The 20,030-nt window shown below is 39.6% G+C and overlaps 1 protein-coding gene across 1 annotated transcript in view; it reads right to left on the bottom strand.

Annotated features, from left to right (window-relative positions):
- LAMA3 (laminin subunit alpha 3) overlaps positions 1 to 20,030 on the bottom strand; it is a 120,356-nt gene that overhangs the window by 47,377 nt on the left and 52,949 nt on the right. Inside the window, exons 24-37 of the mRNA XM_030444678.1 lie at positions 19,181 to 19,281; positions 18,893 to 19,046; positions 17,388 to 17,548; positions 14,242 to 14,350; positions 11,988 to 12,085; positions 9,578 to 9,746; positions 8,068 to 8,194; positions 7,841 to 7,980; positions 7,350 to 7,465; positions 6,623 to 6,834; positions 5,528 to 5,732; positions 3,043 to 3,187; positions 2,124 to 2,264; positions 1,317 to 1,481 (exon numbers count right to left, since the gene is read on the bottom strand). Of these exons, the coding sequence (XP_030300538.1) occupies positions 1,317 to 1,481; positions 2,124 to 2,264; positions 3,043 to 3,187; positions 5,528 to 5,732; positions 6,623 to 6,834; positions 7,350 to 7,465; positions 7,841 to 7,980; positions 8,068 to 8,194; positions 9,578 to 9,746; positions 11,988 to 12,085; positions 14,242 to 14,350; positions 17,388 to 17,548; positions 18,893 to 19,046; positions 19,181 to 19,281 (2,043 nt within the window). The remainder of the gene's footprint in view (positions 1 to 1,316; positions 1,482 to 2,123; positions 2,265 to 3,042; positions 3,188 to 5,527; positions 5,733 to 6,622; positions 6,835 to 7,349; positions 7,466 to 7,840; positions 7,981 to 8,067; positions 8,195 to 9,577; positions 9,747 to 11,987; positions 12,086 to 14,241; positions 14,351 to 17,387; positions 17,549 to 18,892; positions 19,047 to 19,180; positions 19,282 to 20,030) is intronic.

The following is a 20,030-nucleotide window of genomic DNA, read 5'->3' as shown; positions in this document are numbered from 1 at the left end:
CAGAGACTCAAGAACAGTGCTCTGAGCCTATAGCCTCAGGGTTGACTAGCCTGGATCAGTGGTGTTGCTCCAAGAGCAACTGACTCCTCTGCAGGCGTGCTCAGGACTGAGCTGAGCCTGTGCTTCAGGACTCACCTTTTATTGGCCCCCTGATCCTGCTCATGGGCAGTGGGGGCCCACCCTAATCAGGCACAGGTGGGCTTAACACAAACTCATGCTCACTGCCTGGAAATTAGTGGCACCTGGTTGCCTCATTTCACTACACTGTTCTTAATGGCTATGTTTAAAAAGGATTATTACCTGCTTTATATCTTGTTATGGGAACAACAAAAGCTCCCTTGGTTTAACACTGTATTACATAATGTATGTTTTAACACAACATATGTCTGAAAAATAATTTGTAGATATTGAAACAAGGACCTCTATAACATCTACAAAAACAACCCTAACTAAATGTGCTGTTCAGTTGAAAGACACAAAACTCAGCATAGGAGAGAAGAGGGGGAAATACTGATCTAGTCTTTAAAATAAGGACTAAGATGAACTTAAAAAACCCTGCACCATCTTTAATGCTCCGTTGTCTATCCCATTTCTTTTCACCTGTGTGACAGAAGGATTGTATCTGAACAGCCTGTGTATCCTAAAACTGGCTAGCAACTATTGACACTGTCAGAGTTCCAAAGAGGGAGAACCCAGGGCTCTGGCACTGCAGGGCATCACCAGCAAAGCCTCCCTGGTCAGTGTGATCCCCAGGATGAAATGCTGACAGGTATAACTGAGGGGAAAAGGCTGCTCCCATGCAGGAGCAGAGAGAGCAGCAAGAAGTGCAAAAACCACAAGGGTTAGAGAGCCAGGTGCTGCTCTTCCAAAGCAACATATTGAAAGGAAATGGTTGGGGTTTTTTTGTGTGTGTCACTGAGCATGTAATCACCATTTATTCTTTTGGAAATCTGGAGATATCTAGGAGATACTTCAGGGATTCTAAAGGGTAGTTAAGCACATTGGCCAGCTCTACATGTTCTACATTTCAGAAAAGTAGATGAAGGCACCAGCTCCCTGAACCGTATCTCCTGACCATGCTGTTCACATAAAGACCTCCCTGGCACCATGAAGGTTAAATTTGTGTTATTTGCTATAATTTTAACACTGTACTCAGCACTAAAATGCTGTGATTCCTGGTATGACAGTTAAGAGAGATAGCAGTCTCCTGAGGGAAGAGAAAGAAATGTATGGAAGAAAACCAATGAGACTTGATCAACAATGCTGGCAAAAAATGAATAGATACTATTAAAACAGAGGAGTTAAGTGTCACTTACCTTCTCTCCCAGGTATGATGGTGGTGCTTTCCAGTACAAACTATGCACTGAAGCAGGCAATTCCTGAACATCAGCCACTATGCTATTACTGACTGGATTGAAAGTGACTGGAATGTCAATATTTTCATCCACTGCCTCCAAGCGCCAGTTCCTCATGTCCACAAACTAATGAAAATACATAAAGAAAACCAAAGCTTGTTCCATCCTTCATAAAACTTTACGAGTACCAAGTAATACTGAGAAATATTTTAGCCTCTATAGTTCACTTAGCATGAAATTCAACCCCTTCAGAGCAAGTCTTTGTTTAATGGATGCTGCAAGGATAAGCATAAGTAAAAAACTAGCTCCTTTTTGCACACTTGATGTCATGCCTTTTTTATAGGTAGGGAAGAAAGACAATTCTTGCAATTTCTGTAGAACCTGTCACACTTTTCTTAGGTTTAAAAATGCATCTATGATATTGACACATAAAATAATACATGTGCTTATTAAAGCATCTTAAAAGAGACCACTGGCTTTAATGATGAACTATTGTCTGAAGACAAAGTGATACATGGCCAACTCAACTTCAGTCCAACTAGTGATTTGTAAACAGACAGGTGAAAAGGGCCATTTCCACTAAAAGGCACTTTCAGACTACACCTGAGTCTTAAAAATGCTGCACTAAGTCTGCACTACTGCTTGCAGTATAGTACTCATCCTTAGAAACTAATAAAATATATTTTCAATTTTGGAAGAAAGCTGGCATTTCCTCAATGGGATAACTGCAGGTTTATGATAGCAAAGAAAAAAACCTATTGGATATACCTTGGTTCTGCGATGATTTGTGCTGTGACAGTTGCTGGTTGCCCCAAAACAAAAGCAAGAGGTGCATCCCTTGGGATTAGAAGGGTCCAGGTAAAAGGATCCTGGTCGGCAAGTATCACATGCTGCACCTTCAACGTTCTCCTGATAAGGCATAGTTAGAAGAAATCTCAGTTTTCCTTTCAGTTTTGGTGAGTCCCACAAGTCTCCCTCACATAATACGAATCTTATAAAAGATTATTTATTTAAATGTATGGAAATAACAATGAAAATGTGAGATTGTCCGGATACACCATATTCTAAATGCAAGTAAAATTGACTTCTTGGAGACTTAGTAATGAATTATCTTTCCAGTTCATAAAATTAACCCCTGAGTAATAAATACTAGTCAGAGACAGCTGTTAAGTTCCCTCCCAAAACTCTCCTGCTGGCTTTTCAAACCTACAATACAAAAGCTCACTTGTGAAAGCTCACATTTGTCACATTTAATTATGCAGAGCAGAACAAAAGAAGATTTCCTGGATATAATGATGTGGTGAAATGTCAACTGACATAATATGGCTAAAAAAAGCATGGAACCTGGTTAACATCCAAAAGCCAAAACGCAGATGCATAAAATGGATCTATGCAGGGTACAGACTGCTTTAGTGAATCACTGGACCTTTACTCAGCAGCTCTGTAACACCCTGCAAAGCCTAAGACTGCCTGTAAAACTGGCATAGTGAGCTCATTAAAAAATGGCATTTGGTTGCTACCATGATAATCTGTGCACATACTGCAAAGTGTAATGCTCTTACACAGCTGCATTTAATTCCTTCTGAAAACTTACTGATAAACCAAGTTCATTCACCCCACTATAACGAAATAGTCACTGATGTGCAAATGATGCTCGTGAATGCAGAAATAATTTGATTTATCTAACCTTGCAGAGACAAATTCCTGTCTGGGGATCACAAACATCTGGTTCTGTTCCATCTCTGTTGCAGTTACATGGCATGCAGTTTGGGAAACCATAAGTACCAGGAGCACACTGATCACACTGCCGTCCTTTTATTCCTGGTTTGCATCTTTATCAACAACACAGAAAAGGGAGTCAATAGGGGTGGCAGGAATAAGGTGAGGAATGGAACATGAAAAGAAAAGGCAGGTGGATCTTGGAATTGATTTCATGGCTATGACACATCTTTGTGACTTCTATGGAAAGCCAACAGCAGGTTAGTATTGTTCTCAGATTTGAATGGTGACATGGTTTATATGGTCATGGTACTAATTAGGAACGGATCTGATTTTGAAGGACATAAATGTTCACAAAGGAAAGAGGCTTCTGCAGCTATTCAGTGCTTGCCATGCAGAACTACTCTCTACACACTGAAGTGTAAAACATGGATGTTGCACACAAGTAAGCAGAGCTGGAAGAAGATTCCAGCTGGAGAACGTGACTGGGCATTTCTTAAGGCACCCACCTACTAACAAAAAAGTGGAGAATTCCTCGCATATGAATAATTACAGGGACCTCAACTTGCCACAAGGCTTGGGTTAATTTACAACTGGTCACAAAGGATAAAATCCACTTGTTCACAGTGAAGGCTGAATGCCTTTGATTTACTTAGATGAATTACAGAAGATGCAAAAAACAAAACTGAACTATGAGCAAGGCTTGAGTAAGAGATAACATCTTTCAGTGGCAGCAGCTGCTTCATTCTACCTTCACAACAAACTTGCACAGACTGATGAAATCGGTGAAAATTTAATCACTGCAGAAAAGCCTTGCTTCTGTCTATACTGATAAGCTGATTGTAGCAGCCCAACAGTTTTCAAGACAGTAAGAATCTATTGATAAAGAATGTCTGCCGCTACCACCATCCACATATCCACATCCAACATCCAACCTTTTAGTTGTGATAAGATTAATTTTAAAATTCTCAGCAAGTTGGTGGAGACTCCTTTGGCTATCAACACCAATTTTATATGTGCACTAACACTATAAATTTAATGGAAATAAACAGGTACATTATGTGGACAAGGTTGGCCACCCCATGTAATATATGAAAAGAATTTTTCAAATCACCAACAATGAGTGAGGTTCCTTAAAGTCTCTCTGAATACATTGCCCCTTCCCCCAGATAACAGGACCTGGATGGGGACTTTGAACTTCATGTACTCCACAGAAGTCAAAGGTATTAATCAGAACATACCAGTTAGCTATATCTATATGTTTCAGCAAGTACTTTAAAAGGATTTGCTAAAAACTGAGTTTCACCTCACGATTTTTTCCAATAAGCTGTCATTTCTTTGTTATTACCAATTAGGATGCACATGAAAAATATAGCAAGTATAAACATGCAATATAGCTTTTCACTGAAACAGAAAATTATCCTCAATTTGACTTAAGTCAAAATATCCCAAGCCCTTCCTTTGAACTATAGGTATTAGTTGACTTAAGTATTTATTTTGCTTATTTTTGCATAGTATTTATTTTTATTTTATTTTATTTTGTATGGGGAAAATAAAAGCAGAGACTAATGAGATTGAGACTGCATCGGGAGATACCAAATATGCCACACTTTAACACTGAACCCCAACTTCCAAATATGAGGAGGTTGTTTTGCCCTTAGGATAGGATAATACTGCCTTCATATAAAAATGACAGACTTACGAAAATTATTTTAGTTCAGAAAATAGTATGACTGTTCTGTGAAAATGAGTATTCTCTGTCATATTTACAGGATTAATGGCAGAGCAGGGAGGACTGCATTTCTCTTTTTTAGGACCCTGCAAAAACATGGCCTAAGCAATCAAACTAAACTAATTCTTCACCTACACAACCTACTATCAAGTATTTGCACTTTCTGTTTAAGGACTTGATCTCCCCAAGGAAATAATACAAATGTTCAACTATACAAATACATTTAAGGTAATTTCCTATGATGGTGGCTGTATGCTACATATAGTTTAGAGAATATAAGTAGGAGAATAAAACTCAAGAATTTATTTCAGTGTGCTGAGTTACAGAAGAATAAGCATATGTCACATGGAAGGCCTAATTTTCAGGGCACTCATCTACAAGTTGAACTGTATTTTCCAAACAGGAAGTACCTACCATCAAAGTTTCTCCAAACTCTTTGCAAACATTCCAGCTTTACACTATTTAAAACCAACACTGGACTGTGGAAGGCCAGCTGCAGAATTTTAAATATTTGGGAGATAATGTACATCATTACAAATGATGTACATGTTCAGAAGTCTGGAGCTCTGATCTGAGGTCCTCTACGAGACAGACAGAGATTCAGGGACTTATGTTGGCATGTTACTGGCAAACAGAACACAAGCCCAGGAACCCCAAATTTTTGCTTAAGCTGAAGCAAACCACTCATGCATTGTTTATAATACACATGACCCAAACTTACTTGCATTGCCCACTGTTTTTTTCACATTCTGGCCTTGCCGCATTAATGATTCCTCGTTCTGAACAGTTGCAGCTCTCGCAGCCAGCAAGAGGGTGATAGTTGAAGTAATGTTTCTCACACACCTCACACTTTGGTTTAACAGTTTGAGGAGGGCAAATGCATTTACCAGTCACATCATCACAGAGACGCTGCCCACAGCTGCATACTAGGTCAAAGAAAATGTTCCACAGATCAATCACATCTCAACTTGCAATGAACATCACTTATCGAACTTGCACAAGAAACAAAACCACATAAACTGTATGTATAAAGGATATATGTCAATTACTTTACAACTCCTCTCTTTCACTAATTTTAAGCTCAGTCATCTTATTTGACTTCTATAATCAGAATGATGGGAGACCGAGATAAACCAGGGTTGTGGAACCAACTCTGTGACTGTAACGGTGGTTTCAAAGACTGGTTTAAGACATTGTCTCTTTTCCACAGATTGGTGGCTTAACTTCACCACAGGCATTATCATCACTTCCCTAAGCTGCCAAGCATTAAGCAGTAAATAGTTTTGCTGTTAAGGCCACTATTTTTACAAAGAAAGGTTCATGAACATTGAGCAGAACATCTAGGAAAGCATATGAAGACTGTCGGTGTCATTGCTAAATCTGTTGATGCTATTAAGAGCGAGATCAGATAAAGAAGAATTAAGAATGCCTTTTCTGACTATGTATGGAAAATATTGAAGGTATAAACTAAGACACAGCAGTGATAACTTAGAAATTATTTAGCAGAAAAATCCATTTGGCTCCAAGAGTGGCAATATGGATATTAACCAGGAAAACTCTAAGCCTACACACCTGATCAGACAAACACCTATAAAGACACACTCCATCGTGAACTAGGTGTACAATGAAGGGGTGTAAGAGAACGGGGTTACTTCTGTGTAAAAATGAAAGCAATGCTAAACCTAGGATGATTCAACCAGACCCTCATAGGATTAAGCCCCACAATACAACATGAGGCTGCAGTACCCACACAGTAAAATCAGGGACTTAAACGCAAGGCTGGGTCAGGTGCTGGGTAGGCCAAGCGTGTACTCACACTTGCAGAATGGGAATCCATAGTATCCAGTTTGGCACCGGCTGCACTGGCGACCAACAACGTGAGGTCTGCAAGCACACTGTCCTCCCAGGGGGCTGCAAGTAGGGCTGGTGGCACCTGCACTATGGCAGTCACAGGGTAGGGCTCCGTCATTGTAGGAAGCCACCAGTGACCTCACAGAGTCCTTACAGAAGGATGATGATCGTCCAAGGCTATTTCAATTGAAATATAAATCACGTAAGTACTGGCACTTGGGAATTGTTACGAGTGCATGCTTTGCAGTGGTTCAGTAAATGAGAGTCTTGTCTTTAGGCATGGCATCAGTATATAAGCAAGGGTATACTTTAATTAAATTAGTGGTGAATGGCTCAGAACATGCAGGTAAGAGATTTTTGTATCCAAAGAAAGTGCATATATTACTCATATCAGTTCAGACATGCCAAGCAAAATACCAAGTACCAAAGATGGAAATACCAAAGACAGAAAGATGACATAGATTTTCCTCTTCTGTACCATGAGCAATAAAGCTCTACCTTTACATTTAATTTACAACAGAGAGTCATGGGAAAATGACTCATGGAAATATAATGGGCCAGCATGAGCTATTAAAAGGATTTTAATATAGCACAATGATGGTGTTCTTATACATGCATCTTTAATACAGAATAAATAATACTAATTCCCAGCTTGTTGTTAAATGTTCATTTTTTTTAGAAGCAATGCTTACTCAATATAAAAACTGTTTCCTCCACATTGGCTGATAAAATCAAATGACTTGTCCACTGTCTTTGTGTCAAGAATTTTGTAACTGTAGGTATCTGCTGGAACAACTAAGACATTTTCCTTAAAACAACAAGAAAGCTAAATTGTATATTTCAGAGAAAAGAAAAAAACACAAGCTAACACATTTATATATATAAATATTGCTTCATTATGCACTCTGGATTTTCTCAAAACTCTTAACATTTTAACTGAAAAAAAATCAGGGAAATATACTTATGTTGCCCCTCCCCCTTCCAGTTCTGTGATGCTACAAGCATTGTACAGAAAAAACAGTTCTTACTCTCTTAAAAATTTAAAGTAAAACAAGAGGCAAAGCAAAGATCCTAAAATCTGCAACACAACATCAGAAGATAGATTTTTTTCTTTTTGGCTTTCATCTTTGCATCTATCTCTAATGAATGATGAAACTGAGAAAACATTTCCAAGTACATTTACCAGAACAAGCATTTTTCCATCAGGTATCATTACTGAAACAGAGACCTCAGGTTCAGAAATATCAAGCTCAATTTGGTTTTCCACAACCACCTGACCCCGACAGCCAGAGGTATGAGGGCAGAATGAAGCATTGAAGGAGCCTAGAAGAAAAAAAGGAATGCCAAAAAATGTTCCATGTGCCAAAATGTTGAGAAAAGAAACGGGTTAAACTAAATTCAGATGCTTACCTGACCACAGACGTCCCGCATACACACTCACTTGCACAGGGAACACCGGGTATGACGGCTGATAAAAATGTACCACAAATACGTATCTGCCCAAGTGGGGCACTGTGCCACTCAAGATAATCTGGTCCTGCAGAAACAAGAACAGCTCTTATAGTGTATTTTTTTCACTAAATATTCTTGGGTTTGTGAGCTGGGTTCTGTGCCGCCTACCTGCAATGAAAGACAGAGGACTTGACATCTCACATGTTTTTGAAGAATCATAGAATGGTGGAATGGTTTGGGTTGGAAGGGAACTTAAAAATTATCTAGTTCCAACCCCCCTGCCATGGGCAGGAACACCTCCTACTACACCAGGTTGCTCAAAGACCCATCCAACCTGGTCTTGTTGACCAAGGAGACCTTGCCACCAGGGAGGCAGCAGCCACAACTTCTGTAGGCAACCTGCTCCAATGTCTCACCATCCTCACAGGAAAGAATTTATTCCTAATACCTAACCTAAGTCTACCCTCATTCACCTTAACATTGTTCTCCCTCACTTTGTCACTCTATGCCCTTGTAAAAAAGTCCCTCCCCAGCTTTCCTGTAGCGCCCTTCAGGTACTGGAAAGCTGCTAGAAGGTCTCCCCAGAGTCTTCTCTTCTCCAGGCTGAATAACCCTAACTCTCTCAGACTGTCTTCACAGCAGAGGTTATCCAGCTCTCTGATCATCTTCGTGGCCCTTCTCTGGACTCGTTCCAACAGCTTCATGCCCTTCTTGTGTTGGGGGCTCCAGAGCCAGACACAGTACTCCAGGTGGGATTTCACCATGGTGGACTAGAGGGGCAGAATCACCTCCCTCAACCTGCTGGTCACACTTCATTTGATGCAGTCCAGGATACAATTGCATTTCTGGGCTGCAAGTGCACGTTGCTGGATCATGTTGAGGTTTTAATCTACCAGCACTGCAAAGTCCTTCTCCACAGGGCTGCTCTAATCCATTCTGCACTCAGCATTTGCGCTTGGGATTGCCCCAGCCCCAATGCAGGACGTTGCCCTTAGCCTTGTTGAACTTCATGAGGTCTGCATGGGCCTAACTCTCAGGCCTGTCAAGGTCCCTCTGAGTGGTCTCTCTTCCCTCCAGTTTGTGAACAACAAACCCCACACAATTTAGTGCAATCAGCAGACTTGTCGAGAGTGCACTCAATCCCACTGATCATGTCACCAACAAAGCTATTAAGCACTGCTGGTCCCAATATGGCTTTACAACTGCATACTCCTCTCTATTAGCATGCCAAGCACATCTAACATTCTTCAGCAGTCTGTAAGGCTACTGTGGAGTTTAGAAATAAGCTGGCGTTTTTGTTTCTTTTTCTGTATATTGCCCTTGTGGCTTGCTCATTGTGCAACACCAATCATATCACATCATTCAGTTTTGCTTCTCTTCAAGTGTTTCATTGATTTAGCTTCACTAATGATATACTTTGGAACTTAATGATACACTTGGGAAACCAAGTTTTTAAAATATGAGATACCTGCAACGGTGTCAAGGTGACTCCATGAACTGAGCTGAGAGGCAAAGGGGCACTCAGTGGGTCATAGAAGAGTGTATTTCTCTGTACTTCAGAAATTTTTCCATCCTTGAACGCATCCAAAACCAAAGCTGCTGGTGGAGTTTCATATACTGAGGGAATGCACTTTGCACTAAACATAGAATTATAGTAATTACTTTTGGGGCCAGGACAATTCCTTAAGCATCATAAAAGGAAAAGCATTTGACTCACAAAAGTCAATATATTAGACTGTATTACAATTAATAATTCAATAGTAACTCCTATCACTCTTCTGATTCCAGGTAAATGATCAGAAAGTAAATGAAAACAAGAGATATGGGATTTAACTTACAAACTGGAAAAGGTACATTAGCTGATTTTATTCACTCAAAATTTCCATAACCTGAACAGTTTCAATGGAAAGAGTTTGCTAAGGGAGAATAAACTTAAAGGAACCAAGAGTGTTAAAAATTAAATACATTTTAGTTAAGATAGCTAGTCACATTCACCAGAATCTGCACTAATATTGAATTCTCAATATTTTACAAATACTTACATAGGTGTACCCTTTAAACATGCAAGTTTTCACACTGAAGTCAATGGCACTACTTAAGTACTTAGAAGTTAAGTACACACTCAAATATTTGTAGAATTGGAGCCAAAATAAATAACAGCGCTCCTTGAAGGAATCCTTATTCATTCACTGCTGTGCTTAACTCTTTCTTTCTTGGCATATCTAATTCTTAAGAACTTGATTGAGAGACCTATTGCAGAAGAAGATTGCAGAAGAAAATGTTTTGGGGGTTTCCTGCTATTATTTGTTCACCTATCATAAGTAGTCAGCAGACAATGACTAATCTTTGCTCAAGACAGGCCCAGAACTGGAATGGCAAGTACGTTTCAGGTCCAGTATTGAGATGTATTTGCCAGGCCTGTGTGGGAAATCACATGCAGCATCTGCTTATAATACCAGTAAACTGAGCCAAGACTCTGCATCTTTCAACCAGGTGAACACTAAATGCTTTCAGGAAAGCAAAAAATGCTGCCAGACAATGGTCTTAATAACAGATCATAAACATACCATAAACTCGGCAAAGATGACAAGAGAAAAAACACACAACACAAAACCAAAGTAAAAACTATACATTTCTACATTAGTTGTATTTTAAATTGTATTTTTCACCCAGCCCCTTCTCCCTGTTTTACTCAGAATATAAATGCTTTGGAATGTAAAATACCTCTGGTGCAAGGACAAGTATTTCCAGTCTTAGAAAGCTGCTCTCAGTTGTAACACTCTGAGCTGGAAAATTACAGCTGTGATTCAATGCTATACAAGCTTGGAAGCCAAGTACAATCACATGCTTTTATCCAATTTGCTATCCAGATTTTTCTTCTTTCTATTTCAATTTAACCATTATACTAGAAGCTACCATCTGGAAAACTATTAGACCTAGCCATCAACTCTTTCTGCCTCTGAAGTCCTGCAAATGACATTTACTTTTATTTTGAGGTCCTGCCCGTTGCCAGATCAGTTGGGAGAAAAACTTAGAAGTAGCATCACGAGGACATCCTGGAGAGTGCAAAAGGAACTGTAATGTGGGGGTCCTTAATTTGGAAGTTGCAGTGCCCTGTCTGGCCAAAAGAATAAAACATATGGAGAGGGGAAGAGCTTTGACAGGATAGAACAAGTGGTCTACAGAACCCAGATCTGACCCACTCAAAGCTCAGGTTCAGATCTTTGCAGTGAGAGAAGAGCCATCAACCTAGGTTAGCAGAGTTCTAATTAATGATCCCATGCAAGTATAACGGAGGAGAAGGATCACCTGGCACTGCTGTGAATGCTGGAGGCAAACCTACCACACAGGCCTCGTGATGAGATGGACAAGGGAATGGCTTCTTTGTGAAGCCAGGGTTTACACGTTGAACAGCCTGATGCTGCCACGCTGAGTTGGTGGATTTGTGCCTCAAAGGGCAGTCACATCCCCTACCTAATGACATGAAAGCCATGCTGGAACAGCTGAAGCAGTAAAGTGCATAATGAAACTCCAGATGGAGTAGCAAGCATTTCAGGCCACTGAAGTAGCAATGTTTCTCCAGCTTGGAAATCCATCAAACTGGATGGCATGGGAAAAACGTGTTTACTAACATATCCACACTCAGTAGTTCAGGCAGGCCAGGAAGAGGCTGGTATTAAAAACAATCCTGCACAAAAACTGTCCAGATTACCACCAACACTTCAGCTTTTTTTACAAACATGACTTTGCAAAAGTGGCCTACATATCACCTGTGAGTCACTGAGCAAAGGTTCATTCAAAAGAATTAAACTCCCATTTACTCTGCCTTTTTCAAAGTCTTCATCAGAAAATAAAATTGATAAAACCCCACAAGTTACCTTCCATCACGAGTACTCCTGTAAGTAGCTGTGCATTGTACTTTAGGATCCACGTATTCTGGAGAAAATTCTTCAGCTGATATAATACAAACCTTGTGCTGAAAAATAAACACAAGGAATAGTTATCAATTAATACCATAAATAACAAGGCCAGGCCTTAATGGGAAGGATGAAGACAAATTTTAGCATGGGGAGACCTAAGCCCAAAGCCATTAATTGTGCCATGGAGTTACGGCAAGATTTTGACTCAGTCTTGAACAACATTTTCCTGTCCTCAGGGGAATGTTGGCTGCTCAGAAATTAAATAAATACTAAGTATATGTGTGGCAATTGAAATGACAGACAAGCTCACAGGGTTAGAAGCTAGGCAAGGAGGTGGGAGAGAAAAGCTCTCACATCTGTGGTGTGACTTTTAGACCCTTGGGGAAATTCTAGATCTTCTGAAATGCAGGCATGAACACTCCCTTGCACAAAGTCCATAGGAGTAAGTTTCAATGACACTAGGATTTCTCCCAACACATTTAGAACTCAACTTAAAAGTTACTGAGACCTCATATGATTATTATTTTTAAACTGAAACTAGACATAAGAAAAAGCTGCTGCACTCCTGCTACATCTGTGTTGGTAAGCACATATAGGAAGGCTTGAGGGTTGACATGACAGTTTGTACTAATAAAATATATTTCACACACTTATAGAATACATAAGGGCAGTTTACAAAAGTTGTGCATGAACTACTGGGAAAGGCGATAAAAATGCCTGATAAGAAGTATGATAACTAGCACTACCTACTAATGTACATAAAAATTGCACTAGGAGAATTCATTAATATGCAAAGTGATGCAGTTTAGAAACAAGTCCTGAGGCAGCTCAGCTTGTGTTTTTGCAGCAGTGAGCAGGGACTAGAAACCCTTTATAAGCTAGCAAGTCCCTTTACCTAGAGAGCTAACATTGTGCTTGTCCTGCATGTAATGACCCACAGGGCTCCAGCAGACTCTGAAGCTTTGAACTGAACTTTATGAGTGGTTAAAACATTAGTGCCAAACATGGTCTGGGTTCAGACAGCTCATATGCATCCATGTAAGGTAGAGACTATCAGCTTGATAAGAGCCCTTCTTGAAAGCTGACCTCAAGTATGCCATTTCCCCTTTATTTAGAACAGATTTCTGAACTCCAGCATTGGAGATGGTTCCCCTTTGCCTCTCTGACCTACATGACAGGGGTTCACACAAGCATCTCTAACTCCAAAGCTGCTGCCAGCTTTGTGATTAGTGCCCCTATACCAGAAGCTCTTCTTTTCCCCTTTCTTCCTACCTTTTCCTAAATGCAGTCTTTACACTCAACATGGGGAAATATTTCTTGTATCTCAGAATACTGATATGTATCTTGCAGCAGGTTATTCAGAGAATAAAAACTAGAATTTAGAAAAACAAATACAGGGAATCTTAGCACAACAGGCTTCCACATGTGGAGATACAGATGAATAAAGTCAACATCCTTTGGATAGGGATCTTGTTAGCACAGCAATTGGTGCAGGGAGATAACAGAATTTAAATGGTATTTGTTCATACTGAACACTGCCTCATGAAATAAAGAAAGCACTTTTCAGTTGTTAATCCTAATAGCACCACGAAATTATTCTATGTTTAAAGCTGGGTTTCAACTCTATATTTTACCCAACTTATGTTTCTAAAATGGAAAACATAAACAACATAGAAGAAAATTATTTGTTCAGAAAAATATATTCCTGGTGTGGCCAAAAGATGGCAGTAAAGGCCTCTTATTAAAAGTATTTTAAAGTTCTGTGACTAATGAATGCATATATTACCTGAAATGAGTTAATTTATTACCTGAATTTTGTAAGAGACCCAGGAAACTCCTGGGTTGGAAACCCATGTAGGAAACTACATGGGTTTTGAGGATTTTAAAAAATTGACAGATAAGGACAAAAATTGTAAAATATAAAAGCTACCAGATTTTTCATGTAAATCTTACGTGTAGAAGAGAAAGGGGAACTGAAATAAAGCACAACAAAGTGGGAAAAACCCTTGCCAAAAAAAGGCAATTTCTATTTATCTTTTAAATTGATCAAGTTTGCCTCACTATTCTCTGAGTACATGTAAAGAAATATCTTCAAGCATCTAATAGACGTAATTTCATATACTACCTAACAGCTTGTGAACATACAGAGAAAAATATCTCTGTATTTACCTACTTAGGGAACAAGTGTCATAAAAAGAAAAAGGAAACTTACCAGAAGAAAATTAATTGATGATGCCTTAAGATGTATCTTTGTGTCGGCTAGAAGATCATAGGTTGCAATGCGATTCCTGTCATCAACCACAACACTGCGACAAAGGAAACTGAGACAGAAAGCAGAATTAAAACTGAGCAGAATTAAAACAACTATTGCCATGTTGTTCAGGCTATCACCTAGGCTCAGTGGCCTAGCTTTTTTGCTAGCCTCATCACTGGTGTCTAGCCATCCTGCTGGATCCTAAGGAACAACTACTTTTGGCCACTGGTGAAGATGCAGTATTCTTGCAAATGAGACAAAGGATGTACCATGTGCAAATATTGCTTGTCCTTTGGGGGTTGACCCAGCCAGAGGCAAGACCTCAGCTCAGATCTCCATTTGAGCTACTGCTTTAGGTAGGATGTGAACAGAGAGACAGACACAGAAGCTTGATGCAGAGGTTTACATGCATGTAACCCTAATCCTAACCCTAACCTGAAAGTGTTCAAGACCAGGTTGGATGGGACATTGAGCAACCTGCCATAGTAGGAGGTAACCCTACCCACAGCAGGACGTGTTGGAACTAGATGATTTAAGGTCTTTTCCAACCCAGGCTATTCTATGATTCTGTGCCTGACCCATGCTCCTCCAGGTGCCAGTATGCACCAGTGCTGCTTTCCACTACTGCCATGCACTGCTGGTGGTGCAGATCAGCAGCTCTCACCCACACAATGGCAACTAGGCAAGTCTTGATATTAGAAAGATCTTATGTACACTGAGATACTCCTCAATACAAGTGAAAAAAATGTAGGTTCGTCTCTTACTGACTATCTTTGATTTGCTGCACAACTATGGTAAAGACAACTTCATACTAAGAGGGAGAGTCTTGCTAAAGCTTTTGAATTCTGCTTTGCTCAGGGAGCATGACCCCTGCAACTTGTCAAAGTAGCAGCAGTTCCACATTCTAACGAGAAGTCAGATAAGGCTCTGATTTCTTGTCTTTCTTAGAAACATAGAATGGTTTTGCTTTGAAGGGACCTTCAAAATCATTCAGTTCCAACCCCAATGCCATAGGCAGGATCACCTCCCACTAGACCAGGTTGCTCAAAGCCCCATCCAGTCTGACCCTGAACACTTTCAGGGAGGGGGAACCACAACTTCTCTGGGCAACTTGTGCCAGTGTCTCACCACCATCACAGGAAAGAATTTTTCCTAATACCTGATCTAAATCTCCCCTCTTCCACTTTAAAGCCTTTGTAAAAAGTCCCTCCCCAGCTTTCCTGTAGGCCAACAACCCCAACTCTCTCAGCCTGACTTCATAGAAAATCTTCTCTTTGTCTTCATGGCCCTCCCCTGGACTTGCTCCAATAGCTCCACGTCCTTTTTCTGTTCCGTGCTTCAGAACCGGACCCAATACTCTAGGTGGGATCTCACTCTTTTCTGCATTTCTGCTCAGCTAGGCCAGCCAGCATGTCATGGCTGAGAAGCTGTAACCACCACACAAATGCTTCTCTATTTCTCCTCTACAAATGTGGAAGTTTCACTCTTGTTTAGAGCACAGCTCAGAAAAAAAAGGTATCTCTGACCATTATGAGATCAGAGATACATAGGTCCCTTATTTGTGATACTCAGGAATCTTTCAATGTTTTAATTATATTACATTGTTTTATTGGGAATAATCAGGCTCACAGAGCTGTAATAAGGCCCATCATATTATACTCCTGATTCTGCAAGTTACTCTTATCTGCAAGTACCTCACTGTGTCATCTCTTGATTTATTTTTTTTTTAACAGGAAAGACCCGTAGCTTCCTGCCCAGGAAAGATGATACAGCAATGTGACCATCAGCTTCATGCCGAATGACCATGCAGAAGGGATTTACTGCATTGCTACATTAAAGTAGCAAGGACCTTTTTTGTATTTCTATTAACAAGTTCGTAGTTTATCATATCAATAGAAATACATGTTCAAAATTAGCTCATAAAATGTTTTTGGGGAAAAAAAACAAACAAGGCAATAAAACAAAAAGGCTTAACGTGTTACATAACAGACTAAAATAAGAGCTCCCCCCAGCAACAACCTGACAAGGTCACTGCTCCACACAGTTCTGCTTTGTATCACGAAGATGCTGATTAAAACAATTTTTCATACTGGGCAATTTCATCTGGAATATCCCTAAACCTCTAATCTGCCAAACACTTGGCTCAGGGGAAAAATCACCTTCTGTCACCTGCTGGGTCTCTGTCATAATAAGAGGTTGCAGTTTTCAAGGGTAATGCTTCAAATGCCAGAGCTGTCTTACTCTGGGTACAGGAAGGTCTGCACAGGAACTTACTCTGTACATACATGGCTAATTAAGGCTCTCAAATAATAAGCAAAAAAACCCCCCAAAACTACTGTTCCTAAAGTATTCATTTATTACTGAAAAAAATGTATCAAAGTTTGGAGTTGAAAATAAAATGCAGTCAAAATTCATAAGCAAGTGTATGGCTAATTCCTTTTTTACATAGACCCTTGGCACTGGGTATGCTCTCCCAAGGGTGCAAGTGTCTGCAGGATCACAAACCTGCTTTGAATCACAAGATGAAATGCTCAAATAAAATCTCCCTCAGGACAGACAAAATCTCTTGTGCAGAATTATCAGCAGTAACCTCAGGAGACAACAAGGATAAAGAAGCATGTGGTTGAAGACCTTGCCTACAGCCTGACAGCCACAGACTCAGAATACACTCAGAATTTCAGAGGCCTTTATACTGCAGCAGATCTTGTTAGAAATGATAGGAATACTCTTGTAAAACTGGCTGCTACATTTTTTATAGCCAAAGTCTTTAGACACGCTTTTAACAAAACAAAACCAGTGCAGGGATTGGCAGCCAACAGCAGTGCTCTCCCACTGGACTCAGAGATTAATAGTTTATAAGACCTTACAAATGTACAGAAAAAATAATCCTATGTGCCAGAGAACAGTTCTCTGAAGCAGTAGCAATATTTAGTGAGATGAGTGAAAAGTCTGTACAATACCCACAAAATAATGTACTTGCTTTTAAATCACCCTAAAATTCAATCAACCGTTCTACACAGTAAAATGAATTCCAATATATAAAAAGTACAATTTTTTCCCAAATGCTTATTTAATCATTTAGTGATTACTGCATAAAATCTTACCTGTATTTACAACTGTATATTCTCACTCTGCCTACAGTGATTGGTGCAGGGCTATGTATTACTACCTCAGCAGTGTATAACTGATCCTCTTCGTTGGCATATTCAAAAACCAGAACATAGCGACCGACTTGTGGAACATTTATGGTTATTTGTAAATTGACCTAGGTTAAGATAATTGAAAAAATTAAAAGCTATTAGATTTTTCACTCCTTTTCTTGCAGGAAGCTCCCTTTCCTGCCCTGCAAGCCATGCAGTCCAGGGCCAACACAGTAATGTCTCAGCAAAAGACATGCAGCAGAATTGAAGCAATGCTTTTAATTATCACTTTGTCTACTAATAAGAGCCAACCATGTGCAAGAAACTACTGCCACTATGACAGCTGTAAAATGTACTTGTGAAATTAGTATATTCTTATTTTGCTTCTCTCCAGTATTAAAAACCAGTGAGGAAACTTCCATGATCCTTAAAAAAAATTTCACCATCATCTCTAAGCTATCTCTGATAACATAAAAATTGGATCTACCTCTCCACTGAAAAATTACTTCCAGGAACACAGTTCCCAAAACAGCAGTGCTATATATTGATTCCCTACAAAGAGTGAAGGCATCTTCTCCAGCAAACAGTCAATCTCACTTTCTGAGACATCAAGTTGTTCTTTTAGTTTAACTGCACAAATTGGCTAACACAATATTTGATGCAAAACACTTCAAAGTAGTTTCGATGCTGTGGTTACAGAGGTTTTCACTACAGTTGGCTATATAATCATTCACAAATTTAAACTCATTTTTCTTGACACTTCCTTAGGCTACAAACACTTAAGCATGTAAATAATCCTGCCAACAATTCTCTTGATTTCACTGCAATTATTCATACCATTCATAAAGTTTTCTACATGCATCAGCAATGAAGCAACAGGGCCTGTGGCACATAAGCACTCTTGTGGCACTTGGTATTTTTAAAAGCACCATCCAAGCACTATAATAGAAGACTTAATTTTTCACATAATTACCATGTACTTGATTTAAATACCTTGTATTTACCAAACACCCTTCTAGTATAACTTTTCATTTCATAAAGCATACGTTTCTCATTCAGTGTACCTACAGTGATGGCATAATTACTTCTGTGTGTTTTTAAGTAAAGCAAGTATTTTATGTCAGTATATCTACTTCAGAAAAAAAAAAAAGAGTAAAGTACAAACACCATTTTTACTGAAAAACCCACTATGCTATTTCTGCTGCAATTAAACAGCAATCTGAACAAGACAGTATGCCTAAAGCAGAGGGATTTGTATATAAAATGCTTTTGTCAGAATGGAATGCCCTCTTCATTCACAGCTATAAATCTGCCTGCCCCGATCCATTTACACAGTTCCCTAGAAAATACAGAACACAGGGCAGAGTCTATTTTAGGAACATCTTACAAATCTGCAGATCCTGAACCATAAATCTGCAATTCTTTTAGCCCAGCAGGTTTACAGTCAACAGTGCAGACAGGAATCTGACCTCTCTTCCACTGATCTGGGTCATCGCTGGCTGATCAGGAGCTGGCTGTAGCACAGGTATTCTTCTGTATTCTCCCCCGTGTCTGAGATATTCTGCTTCTGAACCAAGGACACAGGAAAATCTGCCCAATGGCAAGTGCTGATAGAGCAAGCAGCTTACATCCCAAAAAAGCAGACAAACAACAAACAGAACACCAGATTATTATTGTTTTCAAGTGCCGGGGAAGGGGGGGGGGATAATAATAAAACAACCCAAGGTACTGGTTTATTCTGTAGCAGATGTACTGACTGATCTGTTGAAGCACGTCCTGAATAGGTGCAAGGCTCTGTAACTGGTATCTGCAAGATGGATGCTTCATAGTAATCACTAGGCAACAGCACCATGTAATCCTAAGAACAAAGAAAACAACAAATGCAAGACTATGCAAAAATTTACAACAGGAACATCTCTAGACTTTCACAATGTACTAATGAACTAAACCAAGCACATAGTTAATTTTTACAGAGAGTATATGCAATAACATGGATTTTTTTTGCTGTTACAAGGTCCAGCAACATCAGAATGTGTCTTCCTAGGTCTACTTATACCTCCATAGGGGTGGGACTAAGGCAGCTGTCCCATGAGCAGGGAAACTAAAGCCACCACCCATGGACATGTCCTGTGCTGTAGAAAGCAGTGGTCATGAAGGAACCCCCTTACATCTTGGTAGCACACAGCCACCTGGGTGCAGTTTTCATCCATGAGTGCAATCCACGTGCACACAACTCAACTGTGCATGACTCCACAAGGGAGGGTCACATATCCCAGGTAACTTTCTAAGAATATTCCATGTAATCTGTCAAGCTGTGCTTTAAGAGCTGGTATATTTTTGCCCTGCCTTGCCTACTTAAATTAACATATTAGAGATTATTTATAAAAACTCTTATTGTGACAACATGCTGGGCTAAGATCATTAATAAATTAATTTTCAAATGTATTAGTGAAAAAAACTGGCACAAAAGTATTGTCACTTTCAGTAAGAAATATGTTTGCAAGGCCTTAAGTAACACTTTATGTGGTATGTCATAAATTTAGCAGGGCCCCAGGCTTAATGACTAAAGGCACTGGCTACTTATCCCTATGCAATATACATACAAAT

Source organism: Calypte anna, chromosome 2, assembly GCF_003957555.1.
Source record: "Calypte anna isolate BGI_N300 chromosome 2, bCalAnn1_v1.p, whole genome shotgun sequence".
Lineage (NCBI taxonomy): Eukaryota > Metazoa > Chordata > Aves > Apodiformes > Trochilidae > Calypte > Calypte anna.
This window is presented reverse-complemented; position numbering and strand designations above follow the sequence as displayed.